Source organism: Benincasa hispida, chromosome 10 (genome assembly GCF_027475165.1).
Source record: "Benincasa hispida cultivar pf3 chromosome 10, pf3_genome.v1.1, whole genome shotgun sequence".
In the NCBI taxonomy this organism is placed as follows: Eukaryota; Viridiplantae; Streptophyta; class Magnoliopsida; order Cucurbitales; family Cucurbitaceae; genus Benincasa; species Benincasa hispida.
Genome location: NC_143487.1, coordinates 23679201 through 23701418, shown reverse-complemented (window position 1 = coordinate 23701418; position 22218 = coordinate 23679201). Strand labels below are relative to the sequence as shown.

General features: G+C 37.9%; 1 protein-coding gene across 1 annotated transcript; it reads right to left on the bottom strand.

Moving 5' to 3' along the window:
- Positions 1 to 17769: 17769 nt before the first annotated feature.
- On the bottom strand, positions 17770 to 18296 carry LOC120088989 (uncharacterized). Its single transcript, XM_039046428.2, has 2 exons — positions 18004 to 18296; positions 17770 to 17896 (listed from the first exon to the last, which is right to left on the bottom strand). The coding sequence occupies exons 1-2, from the start codon at positions 18294 to 18296 to the stop codon at positions 17770 to 17772; spliced, it is 420 nt and encodes a 139-aa protein (XP_038902356.2).
- Positions 18297 to 22218: the final 3922 nt, after the last annotated feature.

The following is a 22218-nucleotide window of genomic DNA, read 5'->3' as shown; positions in this document are numbered from 1 at the left end:
CGAGAGTTCAGGGAACCTCAACGTAGTGGGAAGGTTGGGAATCCACTTTCTTGCTATATGGGTTCACTGAAATCTTGGCTATGGTAGCCGATGGCGAGGTTGAGGAGTCTTACAAGAAGACAATAGAGGATGTTGACCGAGATGAATGGGTCAAAGCCATAGATCTCGAGATGGAGTCTATATACTTCAACTCAATATAGGATCTTGTAGATCAACCTGATGGGGTTAAACATATAGGTTGTAAATGGATCTACAAAAGGAAATGGGGTGCTAATGGGAAGGTGCAGACCTTCAAGGCTAAACTCGTGGCAAAGGGTTATACCTAGGTGGAGGGAGTTATGAGAAGATTTTCTCGCCTGTTGCCATGTTGAAATTTATCCGCATCCTCCTATCTATTGCCTCATATTATGACTATGAGATATGGCAAATGGATGTCAAAACTGCCTTTCTGAATGGTAATCTTAAGGAGACCATTTATATGGTGCAGACCCAGGGATTCATAGCCCAAGGTCAAGAGAAAAAGGTTTTCAAACTGAATAGGTCCATTTATAGGCTGAAATAAGCGTCTCAATCTTAGAACATAAAGTTTGATACTGCGATCAAATCTTACAGTTTTGACCAAAACGTTGATGAGCCTTGTATCTACAAGAAAATCATCAACAGTTCAGTAGTTTTCCTAGTGTTGTATGTAAACGATATTCTACTCATTGGGAATGATGTAGGTGTACTGACTACAGTTAAGAATTAGCTAGCGACCCAATTCCAAATGAATGATTTGGGAGAGGTTTAGTTTGTTCTTGGTATTCAGATCTTCCAGGATTGAAAGAACAAAGTGCTAGTGCTGTCTCAAACATCGTACATTGACAAGATGTTGATCAAGTACTCGATGCAAAACTCCAAAAGGGGCCTACTTCCTTTTCGGCATGGAGTTACATTGTCTAAGGAACGGTGTCGTAAGACACCTCAAGAGGTTGGGGAAATGAGGCGGGTCCCCTATGCATCTGTCGTTGGCAGTTTGATGTATGCGATGTTATGTTCTGGACCTGACATCTGCTACGCTGTGAGGATAGTCAGTAGATATCAGTTTAATCCAGGATAGGATCACTGAACTGCTATCAAGAACATTCTCAAGTATCTTCAAAGAACGAGGGACTACATGCTCATGTATGGATCTAAGGATTTGATCCTTACTGGATACATGGACTCTGATTTTCAGACTGATAAGGATTCTCGAAAATCCACTTCATGATCAGTGTTCACTCTTAATGGAGGAGTTGTAGTAAGGAGAAGCATTAAGCAGGGTTGCATCACTGACTCCACGATGGAGGCTGAGTATGTAGCGGCTTGTAAAGTTGCTAAAGAGGTCGTTTGGCTTAGGACGTTCCTAACTAATTTGGAAGTTGCTCCAGATATGTCTAGGTCTATCACCCTTTATTGTGATAATAGTGGTGTTGTGACAAACTACAGGGAGCCTAGGAGTCACAAGCACGAAAAACATATAGAGCGGAAGTATCATCTCATCTGTGAGATTGTGCATAAAAAAGACGTCATAGTCACAAAGATTGTTTCGGAGCACAACGTTGCTGACCTGTTTACGAAGGCTCTCACGGCTACAGTTTTTTAGGGTCACCTACAGAGCATGGGACTACGAGACTGTCTGTGGCTAGACTAAGGCAAACAGGAGATTTTGTACTGGGCCTTAGTGCCCTAGTTTATTGTTTTGTACTTGTTTTTATCTTGTACACCCACTCGCTTTAGGACAAATGGGAGATTGTTGGGGTTGATGCCCTAAATCTCGTAGGGTCCTGTAGTTTGTAAACACTTGTATGAACAAACGTTTGTGATGTAATAATATGAGATATTTTCTTCATTGTTGTCTATAAAATATGGGATATTTTAGTTGCATTTATCACAAATCAATAAACTAAGATCCCTGGTTATCATTGTGACTTAAGCATATATGTGGAGACATACAAGTGGAACATGCCTTAAGTGATAAACTAAATGGTCTGTAATATATGGATAAAGAAGGGAATCTTTATCCTTGTGACACTACGGATACGACCCGCTTTGTAGATGTTGCAAGTGTTGTAAAGTGTTATAGATAGTTTGGTACTGATCATTCATGTGGAGACATGCGAGCAGGGGTGTCCTATACAAAGGAGTTTGTATAAGACCGAACCACAAAATGTTTAGTCTCATTATATAACGCCGTTCATGACAGAGACTTTCATTTCACTAGGATGACCATAGGTAACATGACCTTAATCCTGAATGAGTTGGAAACTTCTTCCTATGAGGGTAGTCCTTTGATTTGCATGGGTGCTAGTGGCCAGATTGCTGACTCAAACCTACCACTTTGAGGATTCGTCTGATTGGGGAGCTGGGAACTTAGCTACATAAGATGGAATTCACTCCTTCCCCGAAGTAAGGGTAAGTAGATAGATTGCTCCCTTAAGGGTTGATTCGAGGGCTTGAACGATGTGGCGCCACACACTTTCTCATGGCCCGAGAGGTGTTCACTCATAGTAGGACTATAATGTATTGTGCATTAGAGGAATCGATGGTACTTAAGGAGTTAGATGTAACTATAGGGGAAAATGGTAAATTGGCCCAGCTGTACTTACGAGCAATCTGTGAAGGGTTATCGCACTGTTGATTGGTTATATCCAATGGACATGAAAATATATTTGTAGTGAGAAGAGTACAGTTGTCGGTCTTTAGTAGAGTGTCCGATAATTAACGGATGGTGGATTTCATGATTAAAGAGTTTAGTCAGTTAATCACTTGTCGTTGGATCATCAAGCTACAGGTCCATAAGGTTCCCTTGGTAGCTCAATGGATTCAAGTTGAGAATCACTTTTTGGTTAGTTTGAAGTGTTCAAATTAACAAGAGGGAATTTGATTATATATGATATAATTAAATTGGTTTAATTATATATGATATAATTGACTTGATGTATAAGATATATTAATTGGAGGAATTTTATATAAATATGATTTATATTAAATAAAGGAGAAAGAACTATGGTTTAAATATTACATATGATGTGATATTAAAACTATATGTTATAAATATAATATGATAAATTAGTTATTATATTTATTTATAATAAAAGAATTATATGATAACTGTGGCTGTTTATTTTCTTCATTAACCATACAAATGGGAGGTTAATTTCGGTTTTTAATAACTGAAGGATAAAATGAAAAGAGTTTTCATTTTGCTAGGACATCGCTTCATTTAGTGAATTACTAATCGTTTACTCATGAGAGACTACACGATAGCCTTCACGAGAGACTGAACGACAACGAGAGATCTACTAAACGATCATGTGCAAGCGAGATTTACTAAATGATCGTGTACTAGTGAGATTTACTAAATGATAGTGTAAATGATTGAACGGGAGACTAAACGTTGGAGCGAGATTTGCTAAGCCATTGGCTAGACGATTCTCACGAGAGCGAGATTTACTAAACAATCAAGTACTCTCAGTCTATGCATAGACGGATCCTTTCTCCCACTTACTTGATCGTGTAGTTCGATCGTTTCTTCCTCCTTCCCTCTACCAAATTCACATAGAGCCCCACCTCCTAGATTCTCACTCCGAGAATATCAAGATTGTTGAGTGGTAGTGTCAAGAGGTTACGGTTCGTGGATCAGACTGTTCGTGTTGGCTAGGCGATTGTGATGACAGCGAGAGGTTGTTGTTCGATTGCTCACGAGGGTGGGATTTTTCTGGACAAGTGCTCACGAGAGCGAGATATTGTTAGACAAGATCACGAGAGCGAGAGATTTACAGAAAGTGTCACTCATTCCTTTTGAATTGTTTAGGAAAGCATGTTGTAATTTTGTTTAAGATGCATAATTATTCTTGTATGTTTGTGAATGAGTTTAATTCTTTCACAATATGCTTGGAAAGATCTTGCTTCCTCTCACTGGTTCTTTTAAATAAGAGTTTCTTCACTCTCCTGGCCCGAAAGGAACTTGGTCATAGTGGGACTATGACATTGTTCATTAGTGGGATCTGTGGTACTTAAGGAGTTAGATGTAACTATAGGGACAAAATGGTATTTTGGCCCAACTCGAGCAATTTCTAAAGGGTCCTTGTACTATTGATTGGTTATATCCAATGGACACAGAAATTTATTTGTAGTGCGACGAGTGCAACTGTCGGTCTTTGGTGGAGTGACCGACATTTAACGAATGTTGGGTAATTTAATTAAAAAGTTTAATTAATTATCTGAGTACCATTGGAGCTTCAATCTACAGATCTATAAGGTCCCCACTATAGCTCAACAGGGATTTAATCTTTGGATTAATTTGAAGTGTTCAAATTAATTGAGGGAATTAATTATATATGATATAATTAATTATAATGTATTCGATACATTATATATGAGAGGAATTTGAATATGATCCAAATACCAATTATATGAATGAGATTCATGTAATGAAGTGTAAATATGATTTATATGAGAGGAATAAAATATTTGGATATGATCTAAATATCATATGGATGAGATTCATATAAGTGGATTTAATATAAATGTGATTTATATTAAATGTCATGTATAGTTAAGAGAGAATAAAATCTATAGTTTATATTGTATTTGATACAATATAAAACTATAGACTATATGTTATATTTGATATAACATATAATGTATATATATAAAAGTGGTTATTATATATTTTTTTATTTTATTAATTTATTAGAAATTAATAAAAAGGGAAGGAGTAATAACTCCCTCACCAAATTCTCTCAAGAAAACTAACTGTGATTAAAGAAGTTAAAAGGATCATCTTCTTCCTAAATTAACACAAAGAGAAGAAGTGTTCTCTTCAAGAGAAAAGTTCTCTATAGAAACATCCTTCCCATCTTTCCTATCTCCTTCCCTCTTCCAAGGATTCAAGCAAAGCCCACAACTCATGCTTGAATCCTTTAATCCCAAAGTTCGTGCGTGAAGAAGGAGATCCGCGAGGAAGGAGTTCCGTTCGTGGCTTGTACGAGGGATTCCTTGAAGAAAGAGTTCTTCAAATGTAAGGGTTTCTGAAACCCTTTGTATTTGTTTTTAAGCATACTGTAATTTTAAGTAAATGCATATCTGCTTGTTGTTTTACTATAAAACTTTATGTTCAATAAAAGTGGAATTCAAAACGATCTTTGCTTCAACTCAAAGGATTTTTTCCGAAAATTTCCTTCATTCACTGTTCAGAGAGGACTCTAGTTTATAGTTGGACTATAACTAATTGTTCATTAGAGGGATGAGTAATACTTAAGAAGTTAGATGTAACTACAGGGGTAAAACGATATTTTGACCTAGCTGTAGTTATGAACAATTCGTGAAGAGTCAACTTACTTTAGATTGATTATATCTGTGGACACAATAATATATCTACAGTACGAAGAGTGCAGTTGTCGGTCTTTTGTGGAGTGAATGACGGTTAATGAATGTTGATTAATTTGATTAAAAAGTTTAATTAATTAATCTTGCATCATTGGAGCTTTTAGTCTATAGGTCCATAAGGTCCCTTGGTAGCTCACTAAGGATAAAACAAGGAATAATTGTTTTTGAAATAATTTGAATTATTTAAATTATTTAAGAGAATTAAAGGTATTAATTATATTAATATGATGAAATAAAATATAGAGTATATTGATACATTATATTATATAGTTAATTATAAATAAGATTTATAATTAAAATTATATAATATGTGAGAGATAAATATTTAAATAAGATTCAAATATTAATTATATGAATAGAATTCATATAAATATCATAGGTTATAAGAGAGATGTGCATTTTAATGTGATTAAAATACATATAATATGATTGATTAGTTAAGTGTTAACTAATCATTTATATTATAATGTATATTATATTATATTATAATATTAATTCGTAATTCCCCATTACAGGAGAGTTATTCTTTATCACGTGGGTGGGAGTAGGAGTAACTCCCTCAGTCCTCTTATTCATTTATATTGAGAATACAAAGTTAAATTGGAAGTGAGAAAAGAAAAAGAATGTGGAAACATAGAAGGAAAATTTCTCTTATATTCTTCTCACATACTCTCTACAACATTGACCCTTTCATTCTTTCAAAAACTATAAGGAGCCTACATATGTCAACCTAGAGTGGGATACACTAGCCCATCCTTTATTGTGAAGTTGTTGCATCCTTATATGTCAACCTAGAGTGAGATACACTAACCCATTTTTTGTTGTGAAGTTGATGCATCCCTATGCTTTTATTTCTTTTATTTCTTTTTTTTTTTTTTTTTTTGTTGTTATTGACATTATAGACTTGTGATTATCTCTGTCTCATTTCTCCCCCTTTTTTAACATGAAATTAATTAAACCTTTTTTTCCTTTTTTTTAAGAATCATGGTGCACTTTAGAGAAAGTATTCATCACTTCATGAAGCATTTAATATTTTCGAAGAGATAATCAATCTACAAGAAATCGAGTCAGTCTTTTAATAGAGGAACCCCTATCAGGTAATATATTATAGGTAGATGACCTAATTTTCATGGATTTCCCTCCTTATCAAACTGGTCTATATGAAGATCTTTAAGATTAATGATGCGTTGTGAATGTGATGAAATAATGGTATGAAATTTCGGTGGTGAATTATGCATTGCACATGCAAGTTTTCCTAGTAAAACTCAAGTATAAATCGTACTAGGTTGTCTGGTAAGCCCAGGGTCGAACACAGGGACTACTGAGATGCTATGCGTTGGTAAATTTTTCTTCCTTTGCGGTGACAAAAACAAATAAGTTTGGTTGGTGTATTGTTTTAAGTATAAATCCTATGCGGCGGAATTGAGTAAAGAGTTGATGACAGCGAAAGTGATAATGAGTATGCGGGGAACGGGTTGAGAAGGGATTTAGCTAACATTTCCTAAGATTGCGTTCAAGTTATGCGATCATGCTACCCACACACAACAACACGTCATCTCTCAATGCAAATTCCATAGTTTCTATTTCTAGGACGCATAGGATGTATATGATAGTATCGATAAGACTTATGTCTAAGCCTCTATTCCTGTCATGCGATGATGAATGCTACACAAATACACAAGATGACCGCATACTATCATGTCTTATTTCTAGGGTGCATGCGAAGCACAATAGCAAATAGAAATTATCTCTAAGTTTCTATCTCTTGCTTATGCGGTTCTAATATGACTCTCTCAAGCCTAGATTCTAACCTGACTCTCTCAAGTCTAGGTTTTTAATTTAGACTACTCTCTCAAGTATCTTTAAAGGGTGAAGGATGCATACATAAGACAAGATGATCGTATAAAGTGAAGATCTTAGGTCATGCTAGCTAAGTGCTTCTCAACCCATTCAGAAATTTAGTTACTCATGCGAAATGTGAAGAGATTGAACAGATGTTGAGATGCAAATTCCATTTTATAGATAAAGTCAGAATACAAAATAACAATGGAAAATAGGGATAAGAAGCCTGGTACCAATGTTTTACTTCCTGAGGCTTTTACACTGTCTTTTACTCTACTCTACCTAAAGAATGTTTTTGCTTTTGTAAGTGCCGGCCCTCTCTCCGTTTGCAACACCTCCCAACAATCTTTCGAACTACCCAAGAGTGATCTCTCGGCATCTTCTTCGCGTCGCTCGCTTCCGCCTTCTAAGTATATGAATTACAGACTAACGACTATCTATGATCTATCTTCTATGTATATGGCAAATTGTGTAGAATTCGAACTAGAACTATTTCCGAACTCAGAACTTCAAACTCCTTTAATAGTGGTGGGCTTCAGTATTTATAGAGATTCAGGATGAAGAGCTTTTCTCTCTAATGATTGCAATGATGGGAGGTCATTAAACCTTCTGTCTGATGTGTCGATTAATGGTCACTGAAAAGTTGAATGTACTTGCTACAGTGTGTCGTTAACCGCTTGTCAACTAAATTCGAATTCGACTGTCATCAACTTTCTGTCCCATCATGATTTATTATACTTTCACCTTGATGCGCTGTCTTTATGTGGCCACCTTCTTGAGCGAATTTTCGCGAGTGCATACGATCGCATGACTTTGCGGTCACAATCTTTCAATGCACTCGGGCACCGAAGTCCTTGGATCACAATTTGCTTTGTGCCAAAGCATTTTCCTGCACAAAATAAGTGAATTCACTGCTTTAATGCGATGGGTGCATGCGATTGCATATTCTTAGTTTAATGCTTTTGGACACGATTTTACATATTTTTACCGTCGCATTCTCATATTGTTTTATATCTTTGCGTTGTAATAACGTGAATTTCTACCAGTTATCACACCCCCAAATTTAAAACAATGTTTGTCCTCAAGCATAAACTAAAGATTTTCTTTAGAGAGTCAGCTGCCTCTTCCTTACCTAGATTTCTCGAGGTGCCTTATTCAAATTTTATTAACCAAAATCTTCTTAATTTCTATCCTGGTCACTTCCTAAATATTTCTAAAACTTAGGGACTGCAAGTTTAACCTTCAAAAAGACTTTACTTGTTTCCAGGACATCGCATGATTTATTTCAAAACTTTTTTCAACCAGGGTGTTTTTAAATGATTTTTATACTTGCACGGTTTAGATATTCTTTTTGTGACCTTGCGCTGATCCAAGTGCCTAGCCTTCATTTTGGTTTGCCCCCACGGGTGTCATGTGGACATCCAACTACGAGCAAAGCGCTCTTTCACAGCACCACACCAGTCGACTCACGCTCAGTCTTCAGGGTCAGGTATGTCTTTAGAGACTTTGGCTATGGAGCTTGCTAACAGAACTTTTAAGTTTGAGTAGGACAACCTCTGTAGGCAGCAAGAGTTCGAGTGCATCCAGCAGGAGAGTCTTTGCCTCGAGGAAGAGGCTAAGACTAACTTGCAAAGTCTGAGTGACCTTGTTGCTCGGCTTGTAACTTTAGCAGGGAGGCCGGACGAGCTATTTCCAAACCATTCCTTTGATTTTTCAGAGACCCAGAGGCATGAGGTAGTCCATGTCGACACAGTGGAGGAGCAAGAACCACTTTCTAGAGATTCATGCCTAAGTATGAATTTAGAGCTTTCAATTTCTGAACTTGCTAATAGTACTTTTCAGTCTCAGCAAGATCTTCAAGCTCAACAGCAAGGATTGATCACCCATGTTGCCCAGCTAATGAAGACCACACAGGAACTAGAGAGCACACCAGAGCAGTCCATCGCCTATACCTCAAAGGTTGAGTTCCTTGCGGGGTGCTGCTACTCGATTGATGTGAGGACGTCACTCCATGCTTGCTAATTTGTGAGGTTAAGGAGAATTTTGAGCCTAAATCTGACGACATCCAGGTGATAGAGTTAGAGGTCGAAAAACCTCACCCTGTTCTGACTCCTGATATTTTGTATATATTCGAGTTTTGTTTCCCCAGTCCTCACGAGTCTGTTGAGTATTTTATTTGTTTTGACTCTTTTGGGTCACTTGAGTCTTTTGATTCTTTCTTTTTACTTTTTTTGCCATATTGTAAAAAGCCAAAATTTGACCTGTCTAGTGCTCTTTAGAAGATGAGAAGTCTTATAGCCTTACCAGGCTATATTGACTCATCCAAGAAAGGACCAAAGAAATACGAGAATTTATTTGTCCCTTGATAGGGGACAAGTCACGTAGAGCAATCGATGTTAAAAATTTTCCTTTCCTAGAGGGAGCAAGGTGAAAAAAAAGTTAATTACTGCTTTCTTTATTTGTTTTCTAGATTAGGTTTCTTTTTGTTTTTGTTTTTTAGGGACAACCTAGAAGAGAGGAGAGCATCTTTTTGGAAGGCGAGTCTACTACCACCACCATCCCGTGTGCGACATTGTTATCAGGTGAGGCTTTCTATGCCTTTTTCTTTATTATATTATTGAGCTTTATTTGAGATATATTGGGGACAATGTATTATTTTAAGTTGGGAGTGGGGTACCTGTCGGGTAGTTCTTATTAAATTGGGGTCCTTGAGCGTTATGCTCGAACTATGCTGTGAGCTTGATTGCCTTGCTTGTTGTTTGTCTGTTGTTATCATGATAGTTTATGACACACTCTTCCTGTGATGAAATTTGCATGAAAGAACGTTAGGGCAGCATGATCATGATTTTTAGCCCAATTTCAAAAAAAACAAAAAAATCTTATCTTCCATGCATCTTTAAGTCATTGTTTTGCAGAATTAAAGTCTTGCATGCTTAGAATTCGGTTATCTAGTTTGTATTTTTGTTGTCAACCCGAAAGGTCCATCTTTGAATTAGGAGTAACTATACTTGTTTTAGAGAAAAACTAGACATAATGGATAAAATAGGGACTATTTTGAAAAGAGAAAAAAATAAAAAAAAAATAAAGAAAACCAAATTAGTTGCAATTCTGAAAAAAAAATAGAAAAATTAAAAAAGGAGGCATTTGCTAGCGTGCCTGCAAAAAAATAGTGCGTGCGTGTGCATGGATAAAGGTGAAAAGAGCTACCTCCACCGTCTCTAGTTAGGTCACAAGAAAAGAGTGATAGGTTCCCGACGGTAGGGTGTGAAATCTAGCTCTCTAGGTAAAAGAAATGTCTTTTATGTTGTCTCTGTGTGTGTGTTTAGGCACCCTTGTCTTAGTATTGCCATCTTTTTTGCAAGTGTGGTATGTCCAAGGTCGATAACCGAATCAGAGTAGCGAGAAAATTGGATGAGGACCTTATAAAACTCTTCCGAGTTGTGCAAGCTTAACTAGCAAAACTCTAGGCTCACTCATGCATGAACAGATTGAGAATCATTCTTAAACTTGTGTTTCATTGATTGATTGTAATTGAATTTCATTCTTAATTACAAATTTCATTCGATTCGACTGTTGAAACTGGAGTAACAACGTTGCAAATTAAGCTAGCACGTTTTTTTATGATTTTCTATTTGATTCTGTGTTTCTACCTTGCTCGGGAGGAGCAAGAATTAAGTTGGGGGTATATGATAGCTCTCAAAATGAGCTATTATTCCTAGCTTAATTTAGGTTAGTTAATGGATTTTATGTGTTTATTTCCTTATTTTGTTGGTATCGAGCAATCAAGAAGTAGAATTAACCATTTGGCAAAAAATGGGGTTAATTTGAAGCAATTTGGAGTTAATTTGAGCATTCGGGCTTCAAAGGAATCAAAATGACCAAAATACCCTTATCAGAGCATCACAATGCTCATAATTGGCCTAAGCCTAATGCTCGTTCAATGCTTGAATGCAGAAGCTTGGAGTGTAAGGGAGCGTTACAACACTGCCCCAAGCGTCGCAGCACTTCAGAGTTGAATCATCACCACCATTCTAACACATCTCAACACTGAAAGACAAAAGCGTCAATGTTGCAATTCTTCTTTAGAGCGTTGCGACGATTTACGGACAAGCAGTGAGGCGCTCGCGTAAGTGAGCGTTGGACCATGCTTTGGACTTCTTGCTAACGCTTCCTTTCAACTGCATTAGCGTTGCAATGATGTTCCAAATGTTGCACTGTTGCGTTGATTTGTATATATACTTCTCTTTAGCCCTAGGTCAAATTATGCTGAATTTGGGAGGCCTAATCGATGGAGGTCGGAATTAGACTTCATCCTTCTTCCTTTTCCTTCAATTTTTCATTTCTTTAGTAGTTAATCGAGTAATGTCGGATTGTAACTTCTCATCCCTAATGGGAAGGTAAGATTTTTGGTTTCTTAGTTTAGGGATTCGGAGAAACTTGATGTAATTTATGAGATTTCAATTTAATTATTCGTACTTGCTTATGGGTTTTGATCTGAATCTATATGTATGAATTGCATGATTTTAATTGTTGATTGACGCCCAATAATTTTGTCATGTACTTCTAATGCTTTGAGATTACCTTGTAATATCTGACACGTATTTATAAGATAATCTCATTGGAAGAAATAGGTTAGTTAGGCAAAAAGTACTATTACTAGCAACCTAGAGAAAAACTGTATTGATTGTTTAATTTGTTGGGATTTGTATCCTACTTCTCCCAGAGTCTCGTAGTTTGTAAACTTTATACACATTGTTATGATTAAAATAAGAGTTAATTTATTTGCATTTACTCATATCCAATAAACAGTATTCGTGGTTATTGTATGTAAACTTAAGTATGTATATGAGATATACAAGTGGATCATGCCTTAAGTAATAACCTAAAAGGTCTATAGTATAATGATAAAGGCCACATTATCCTAGTGACACTACGTATATGGCCTGCTTTGTAGAGGTTTACAAGTGTTGTAAACTACTACTGATGGTCTGATCCTGACCATTCATGTGGAGATATGCGGGCGGGGGTGTCCTATACAATGAGTTTGTATAAGACTTACATCTCACCTAAACGACCATAGGTGACATGACGTTAATCCTGAGTGTTTTGGGAACTTCTACCTTTGAAGGCAGTCCTTTGATTAGTATGAGTAAGAGTGGCCAGATTACCAACTCAACATGCCTTCCTTTTTGGGGATTTGTCTGATTGGGGAGTTGGGAACTCAGTTACACAAGACAGAATTCACTCTTTCCCTAAGTAGGGGTAAGTAGATAGATTTCTCCCTTAAGGGCTAGTTCCGGGTCTTGATGATAGTGACCACATTCTCTCTTTGGTAGAAGGGACCCAATCATAGTAGGACTATGACTTATTGTTCATTAGAGGAATCAATGGTACTTAAGGAGTTAGATGTAACTACAGGGGCAAAATAGTAAATTGGCCCAGCTGTACTTACGAGCGATCTATGAAGGGTTATCACATTGTTGATTAGTTGATATGGACACTGAAATATATATGTAGTGAGGATAGTGCAGCTGTCGCTCTTTAGTGAAGTGCCCGCTAGTTAACAGATGGTGCATCCTGTGACTAAAGAGTTTAGTCAGTTATTCACGTACCATTGGAGCTTCAAGCTACAGGGCCATAAGGTCTCCTTGGTAGCTTAATGGATTCAAGTTGAGAATCAGTTCTTGGGGTTAGTTTGAAGTGTTCAAATTAACAAAAGGAAATTGAATTATATAATTGGTGTGATGTATGAGATACGTCAAGTGGAGGATTAATGTAAATATGATTTACATTAAGTACCATAAAATAGAAAAAGAACTATGGTTTATATGTTTCATGAGATGACTGATGCGTGTAATTGTGATGTGTTATGGTATGAGTTTACGATGATGTGTGTTATGTGGTGATCATGCAAATTTTCCTAACAAGGCCTAAGTATAAACTTTCTTAGGTTTCCTGGTAAGTCTAGGGTCGAACATAGGGACTACTAAGTAGATATGCGATAGACTCTTCGATTCTATTACGGTAGTAAAAACAAATGAAGTGGATAGTGTTTTGATTGAGATTTTTCGTATGCGACAGAGTTGAACGCAGAGTTGATGAAAGCATAGAATTATAATGAGTATGCGATGAAGGAGTTGAGAAGGGGTTTAGCTAACATTTCCTAAGATTGTGCACAAGTTATGCGATCATGCTATACACAAATATCAATACTACATCTCTCAATGCAGAATGCCATAATTCCTATTTCTAGGATGCATGCGATGTGTATGAAAAATAGTCGATAGGACTTATTTCTAAGCCTATACTCTTGCCTATGTGATGATGAATGATGCACACATAAAACAAGGTGATCGCATATAAATCATTCCTATTTCTAGGGCCCATGCGATGTGTAAATAGAAATAGAACTTATGTCTAAGTTTCTATTTCTTGCTTATGCGATTCTAATCCGACCCTCTCAAGCCTAGATTCTAATCTGACTCTCTCAAGTCTAGATTCTATCTTTAGACTACTCTCTCAAGTATGTCCAAAGGGTGAATGATGCATGCATAAGACAAGATGATCACATAAAATGTAAATCTTAAGTCATGCTAGCTAAGTACTTCTCAACCCATTCAGAAATTTAGCTAGTCATATGTGATATGGAGAGATTGAACATAGATTGAAATGAGATTTCCATTTTCTGTAAATAAAGTATTGAATACAAAATAACAAATGGATGTAAGAGATAATAAGCCCGGTAAGCAATGTCTTGCTTCCCGTGGCCTATTACACTGCTCTTTTATCACTTCAACTCTGTCCTCAATGTGGATTCTTGCTCTCGCAAGTGTTGGCCCTCTCTTCTTTGTATCGCTTTTCGATGGTCTCTCGATCTATCCAGGAATGGTCTCTCGGCTTCCTCGTCTCCTTGCTCTCTCCGTCCTCTATGTATAAGTGTGTGCGAGAATGGACTAACTGGCTAACTTTCTAACTTCTTTTTACACTGGTGGCCTTCGGTATTTATAGATTTCAAGGTGAAGCAACCTTTCTAGCTAATGATTGTAATAATGGGCAACATTAATTCCCCTACTTTGATATGTTGTTTAATGGTCATCGAAAGTTGAGTGTACTTGCTACAGTGTGGCTTTTAATGGCTTGTCAACTAAATTCGAAATCGACTGTTATCAGCTTTCCGTCCCATCATGATTTATTATGTTTTCACCTTGATGTGAGGTCTTCATGCGGCCGCCTTTTTAAGAAACTTCTCACGATCGCATGACTTGCGATCAAAATCTTCAAGTGCGCTGATGCCTTGTGCCTTTGAATCGCAATTTCATATGCGCCATCACATTCTCTCTGCACAAAGTAGGTAAATTAACCGCTTTTATGCGATGAGTGCTTGCGATCGCAATTCCTTTCAGTTTAGCGCTTTCGGACAAGATATTGCTTATTTTACCATCGCATTCTCTCATTGTTTTACTTATTTGAGCTGTAATAACTTGTATTTCTATCAGTTATCACACCCCCAAATTTAAAACAATGTTTGTCCTCAAGCATAAACTAAAAATTTTCTTTAAAAAGTCAATCGCTTTTACCCTACCTAGACTTGTCAAGGTGCCTTATTCAAATTTCATGAACCAGCGCCTTCTTAATTTTTATCCTGATCTCTTCCTAAAATATTTCTAATTTTTAGGGACCGCAAGTTTAACCTTCAAAAAAACTTTGCTCGTTTCCAGGATATCGTATGATTTATTTCAAACTTTCTCTAACCAGGGTGTTCCAAGTGATTTTTACCCTTGCGCAATTCAAATATTCTTTTTGTGATCTCGCACTGATCCAAGTGCCTAGCCTTCGTTTTGGCTTGCCCCCACGGGTGTCATGCGGACATCCAACAATGAGCAAGATGCTTTTTCTCAATCAAAACTCATGTCCATTTCTTTATTTGGCAGCGGAGTTGCTATTACTTGGTTTATGCATTGATCACGATTCCCACCTTCGTTTTGGCTTGCCCACACGGGTGTCTGATAACGAGCAGAAATGCACGTTATTACAGTGCTAAGTTGTTAAACAATGAAGGTTTGTGTTGATAAAATATGTTAGATTGCATCCAAAAAGCATTAAGTTCATAACATTGTGGTCGCATGCATTCATCACATAAGAACAGTTAACTTTGGTATTTTTATGCAGAATATGCATTAACGCAGGATGGAAAGCGCGATCACAAGAAATCAATGGTCGAGCATAGCATTACTGCAAGGCTTTTATGTGGGCGCATCTGGGTGAAAAGCATAATTAATGAGTTGCTCAAGAAGGATTGCCGTATAGAGCCGGCACAACTTGGTGGGCGCATCTGGGTGAAAAGCATAATTAATCACAATGGGACAGAAAGATGATGACGATTGAATCCGAATTAAGTTGACAAGCCGCTAACGATAACAAGTACACTCAGTTTTTTGGTGACAAATATTCAGCGCATCAATCAGAGAATTAAAGCCATCCCATCTGTGTAATCATAAGAGAGAAGCCCATTTCACCCCGAAGCTCTATAAATACCGAAGGCATCCTTCAGAAAAGGGGTTCAGCAAGTTCGGAGAGTTAGAGAATTTTTCCTGAGATAGATAAGCTTTGTTCTTAGATTTTCTTTTATTTTAAGGCAAAACCGAGAGAAGCGAGATTTTGCCGATAGATCGTTCCGGTGAACTTAGGAGAGTGCCGGAAGCTTCAAGATCAAAGAGAGGGCCAGCTTCTGCGGAAGCAGGAAAATCTTTTGAACCGAATAGAGTTGACAGTGTAAAAGCCTTAGGAAGCAAGGGATTGCTCCCAGACTTTCTATCCTTATCTTCCATTGTTATTTTGTACTCAAACTCATCTATAGAAATGGAATTTACTTCTCTATATTTGTTCACTCTCTGTTTATTATGCATGAGTAGCTAAATCTATTGAATGGGTTGAGAAGCACGGCATAACTAGGGATCTTCATTCTATGTGATTATCTTGTATTATGTATGCTTCATTCGTCCATTAGAGATACTCGGGAGGGTAGTCTAAGGACATGATCTAGGCTTGGAAAAGTCAGGTTAGAATCTAGGCTCGGGAGAGTCAGATTAGAACGCATAATCAAGAGATAGGAGCTTAGGAATAAGCACTGTTTGCTATTAACGAATCGCATGCATCCTAGAGATAGGATATAATTGTGTGCTGTCACCTTGTCCTTGTGTGCATCTTGCATCATCGCATAGGAAAAGAGTAGAGACTTAGGAATAAGCTCAATGGACACTTTTGCATTCGACACACGCGTCCTAGACTTAGGAGCACTGATTTGCATTGGAAAATGATTTGCAGTTGCATGAGTGTAGCATGATCGCATAGTTTGATGCATTCCTAGGTAACGCTAGTTAAAGACCTTCTCAACCTGTTCATCTGCATACTCAGTGCATCTATCACATAATCAAACTTTTCTCAAATCCACCGCATTTATTTATTTTATTACCGCAACCAACAACACCAACAACTATTTGAGTTACCGGTTACCGCAAAGTCTTCCTGAAAATTACCACCGCAAACTGTTTTCCTAAGTTCTTGAGTTCAACCCTAGACTTACCAGGAAACTTAGTGAGGTTTATACTTGGATTCCACTGAGAAAACTTGTTGCTCAACGCAATTCCTTCACCGCATTTCATTCCACATTTCCATCACATAAAATAATGCATCAGTGTCATGCAGACATCCAACTACGAGTAGGATCCGATCTCAACGTTATATAATAATAATAATAATTATTATTATTATTATTATTATTTGAATTTCTAAAAGTAACAAGGTTGAAAATAACATTACTAGCGCCCCCAAATTTACACACAGCAATGTCCTCATTGCTGAGAGACAAAATACGTCATGCGATGAACTTAGGAAATTTCGTAAAAATCGTTTTTGAAGGAAAGCTAGTAGACCGCTAAATTTTAGAAATGTTTCATGAATTGATTGTTCTGAAATTATTTTGACTCTAGTACATACGATAAGAAATAAAGGCATGAATTTTATCATTGAAGTCATAATTGGCATAAGGAGGAATGCGACGACTAAATAAGGTAATAAAAAAATCCAGATTGAGTCAAACTAAAGAAGATGCGATAATAGACTTTAGCAATATTAAATTAAAATGCGAGGAGTGCAAAATTGAAATAAGATGAAGCAAGGAGAGATACAACCCCCAGATTTTCTTTGTCGCCCGCATCATTTTTTATCGCACCCCTTCTTGGGGTGGGCTGATTCCTTGATTGCGATGGGCTGATCGAACCGATCACGTGTTTTGAGGTTATCGCGTTGCTCCATCGTAATCGTTCACTATGATCAGTGCTAAATATCAAGAGGATAAAAAGTATGAAAGAAAGAGTTGGTAATTCTAAAGAGTAGTGGTTATGCAAAAAGTAAGATAAATTCATGAAATAAAAGTATCAAAAGGATACTCAAAAAAAGGATTCGTCCCTGATGAGTTTGTGTTGCTTATCGACGTAGGGACTACACTTTTCTTCTTCATTCTGGATTCCTCAAGTCCACGGAAGTTTTCTCGCGTTGAAAATCTCCTCTATGATACACCTTAACTCTTTGTCCATTTACCTTAAATGCGTTGGTCCCTTCTTCATTTGTTAATTCAACCGCACTGTGCGGGAATAATTCTTTAATTATGAATGGCCCAGACCAGCGCGATTTAAATTTTCCCGAAAAAAGTCGTAACCTAGAATTGAATAGCAAGACCTTCTGACCTACCTGGAGATTCTTTTCGCACAGTCGCTTGTCATGCCAACGCTTTGTACGTTCTTTGTATATTTTGGCATTTCATATGCCTGAAGTCTCCATTCGTCCAGCTTGAGTAACTGAAGTTTTCTCTCCTCCCTTGTAGCCTTCATATCAAAGTTAAGCTTCTTCACTGCCCACAGCGCCTTATGCTCTAATTCTAGTGGCAGGTGACATGCCTTCCCAAACACCAATGCATATGGGGACATGCCTATGGGTGTTTTATAGGCAGTCCTATATGCACACAAGGCATCGTCAAGCTTCATGGCCCAGTCCTTTCGTGAGGGATTCACCACATTTTCTAAAATCAGCTTGATTTCTCTATTAGAAAACTTGGCTTGTCCATTTTTTTGGGGGTGATATGCGGTGGTGATCTTATGATGGGCATTGTATTTGAGCAGTAGTTTGTTAATGATACGATTGATAAAGTGGGTTCCTTCATCACTTATTATGGCACGTGGGATGCCAAAACAAGTGAAGATGTTTCTCTGTAAGAATTTGGAGACTGTTGCCACATCGTTTGCGATGCATGATACCACTTCCATCCACTTTGAAACATAATCGACGGCCAATATAATGTATTTGTGACCATTTGATGGTGGGAATGGTCCCATGAAATCTATGCCCCAGATGTCAAAAAGTTCCAATTCCAATATGATGTTCATCAGCATTGGATTTTTCTCTGAAATGTCTCCAGTGCATTGGCACTTATCACATTTCATAGAATAGTCTCGAGCGTCCATAAACAGAGTTGGCCAATAATACCCGCTTTGTAAAACTTATGCTGTTGTGCACTATCCCTCGAAATGCCTGCCATAGGGTGGGTCATGACATTGAAAAAGTATGCGTTGAAAAGTAGTCTTTGGCACATAGAGTCTCAAGATCTAGTCTGGTCCCCTTCTGTAAATATTCGGCTCATCCCAGTAATAGGATTTACATTCATGAATGAGTCACTTCTTTTGGTGGGATGTGTAATTTTCCAAAAATTGCTTGCAGACCAAGAAATTGACAATATTTGCGTACCAGGGTAGTTCCTCAATTTTAAGCAACTGTTCATCCAGGAAGTATGCGTTCACCTCCGACTGAATGCGGTCTACTTCAGGATTCTCTAATCTCGATAAATGGTCAGTGACCTGGTTCTCCATTCCCTTCCGGTTGATTATCTCCAATTAAATTCTTGGAGGAGGAGAACCGATCGGATTAGCCTCGACTTTGCATCTTTTTTTGTCATTAAATATCTTATTGCCGAGTGGTTGGTGTGAACTATAACTTTGGATCCCAATAAGTAAGGTCTGAATTTTTCAATCACAAAGATTACCACTAGAAACTCCTTCTCTGTGGTGGTGTAGTTCGCCTGGGCGGAGTTCGATGTTCTGCTCGCATATGCGATGGGGTGTAACATTGTCTTTTCCTTCTATGCTAAAACTGCTCCCATCGCATAACCGCTAGCATCGCACATCAGCTCGAATGGCTTTGTCCAGTCGGGTGCGATCAAAATAGGCGCTATAATCAATGCATCCTTCAGTGACTTGAATGCGTTGAGGCATTATGAATCAAGTCAAAAGTTCTATCAGCTTCTAGCAACACATTCAACGGTCGAGCTATTTTAGAGAAGTCCTTCACAAATCGTCTGTAGAACCCTGCATGTCCTAAGAAACTCCTTAAAGCCTTCACATTTGCTGGAGGTGGAAGTTTTTCAATGGCCTCAATTTTTGCTTTATTCACCTCTAGCCCTTCCTTTGAAACCTTGTGCTTGAGCATAATTCCTTCTTTAACTATGAAATGGCATTTCTCCCAATTCAGTACTAGATTGGTCTCTTCACATCTTTTTAGTATCCTCTCTAAGTTTTTTAGACAGACTTCATACATGCCTATAAACTGAGAAACCGTCCATAAAGATTTCCACTAAGTCCTCGAGATACTCGAACAAGATTGCCATCATGCACCTCTAAAATGTGCTTGGCACATTGCATAATCCAAACGACACGTGGCGAAAAGCGAACGTTCTATATGGATAGGTGAATGTGGTCTTTTCTTGGTCTTCTGGTGCGATCATAATCTAGTTGTAGCCTGTATACCCATCAAGAAAACATAATTAGTCATTTCCTGCTAGTCGATCTAGCATTTGATCAATGAAAGGTAAAGGGAAATGATCTTTCTTCGTCGCCACATTGAGCTTTCAGTAGTCCATACAAATCTGCCAACAGTGACGGTCCTCATGGGTATTAACTCGTTGTTTGCGTTCGGGACTACTGTCATTCTGCGATTCTTGGGAACGCATTGCATGGGGCTAACCCACGTGCTGTTGACGATAGGATATATGATACCTGTGTCTAACCATTTAATGATCTCTTTTTTAACAACCTCCTTCATTGCAGGGTTCAGTCTTTGTTGAGGTTCTATAGAGCCTTTCTGGTTTTCTTCGAGCTGAATTCTGTGCATGCATTACGTCAGGCTAATACCTCTTATATCTGCTAGCGTCCATCCGATTGCTTTAATATACTTGTTCAGAATACTGAGTAGCACATTTTCTTTTTCTTCAGTAACGCAGAGGATATTATTACTGGCAAGGTTTCATTCTGGCCAAGGAAAATGTAGTTCAAATGATTTGGCAGAGTTTTCAGCTCTAAGGTAGGTAGGTGGTTGCTCTAAGGAAGGTTTCTGTGTTTTTTTCTCTTCATTCAAATTCAACTTGTCTTCATTGTTCACTATCTCCGTTATTACATGGCAGGTTTCTAAGGATGCTATTGCATCCTCTCTTTCTTTATCTTCTTCTTCGGACTCCAACTCTTCATCGCAACTGTGTTCATTGTCAGACTTTGATAGGCCTTCATCTTCTGGAAACTTCATCGCCTTGATGATGTTAAACCTAAGCTTCTTTCCATTGATACTCATCGTGATCTCTCCTTTGTGCACATCTATTTGGGCACGACCAGTAGACAGAAATGGTCGTCCCAATATGATTAGCACATCTTTGTCCGCCTCATAATCCAGAATGATGAAGTCTGCAGGTAGAATAAATTTATCGATTGTGACTAAGACATCCTTCAACTTTCCTTCAGGGTGAACTAGGGACCTGTCAGCAAGGTGGAGAGTCACCGTCGTTGGTGTCAGCTATCCTACATTCAATTTTTTGAAGATTGAAAGGGGCATTAAATTTATGCTTGCCTCAAGATCGCATAATGCTTAACCGATGTAGATCCCTCCTATTGAGCAGGGTATCGTAAAGCTGCCTGGGTCGCGCATCTTCGGTGGGATTATAGTGTTTTATTTTTGTGTTAATACCACTATAGTGAATTTTCCTGTGCTTCTTTTCTTTGACACCATATCCTTAAAAAACTTGAAATATTTCAACATCTACTCTATCGCTTCTGTAAATGGAATATTGATGTGTAATTGTTTTAATATTCCAGGAAGCGATGATACTGACCTTCATCGTTTTGCTTCTTTTTCAGTCTTTGCGGGAATGGCGGTAACTGTACTTTCACTGTTCCATGGTCTGGAGGCTTAGAGGTGGTCGCAACTTCAGGTTCCATCATCTCAGGCTCTTTTGACTCATTTTGCGTCAACAGTTTCTTTGATTCCATCGCATTCAGATTGGTCCTACTAGGCTCCTTCCTTACTTCTGTCTTCGTCTTTCCACTTCGTAGGGTGACTGAATGGTAGTGTTCTTTCCCTGTGTTACCCGAGTTGTATGGGAGTTTAGTTGAGCTCGGTAGCATCCCCTGCGGTCTATTTTTCAGCTCTCCCACAATCTATCTTATTTGGATTTCTAGATTGTGGATGGAAGTCGCTTGGTTCTAGAAGACCGTCTCATTCTTTTCAATCCGTTTTAATAGGTTCTCCAGAGAGGATGATGGCGATGCTTGAGAGTTGCTGGCATATTGTTGCTGTTGACCGTTAGTTCATTGAAAAAATCCTGGTGGTCCTTCTTTTTGCACCATAGGTTGATACCCTTGTTGTTAGTTATTTTCCAAGCAAAATTAGGGTGGTTTCTCCACCCGGGGTTGTATCTATTTGAAAAAGGATTGTTCTTGACAAAATAGATTGACTACGGGTTCCGTGGACACTTTTCAACTGAATGCGATTCTCCACATGTAGCACAGCTTGTGCTTGTCTGTTCTATTGCGTTGACTTGCCCTTTTTGTGTTCCAGGATTGTTGATTGTGATGCCCTGTAACAAATTTA

Bases quoted from the DNA above. Each gene is read 5' to 3' on its own strand.
- LOC120088989 (XM_039046428.2), bottom strand. From the start codon at position 18,296: ATGAAGCTTGACGATGCCTTGTGTGCATATAGGACTGCCTATAAAACA. The intron at 17,897-18,003 runs GTAGGTCAGAAG...ATTCCCGCACAG, and splicing joins TGTGCGAAAAGAATCTCCAG to TGCGGTTGAATTAACAAATG.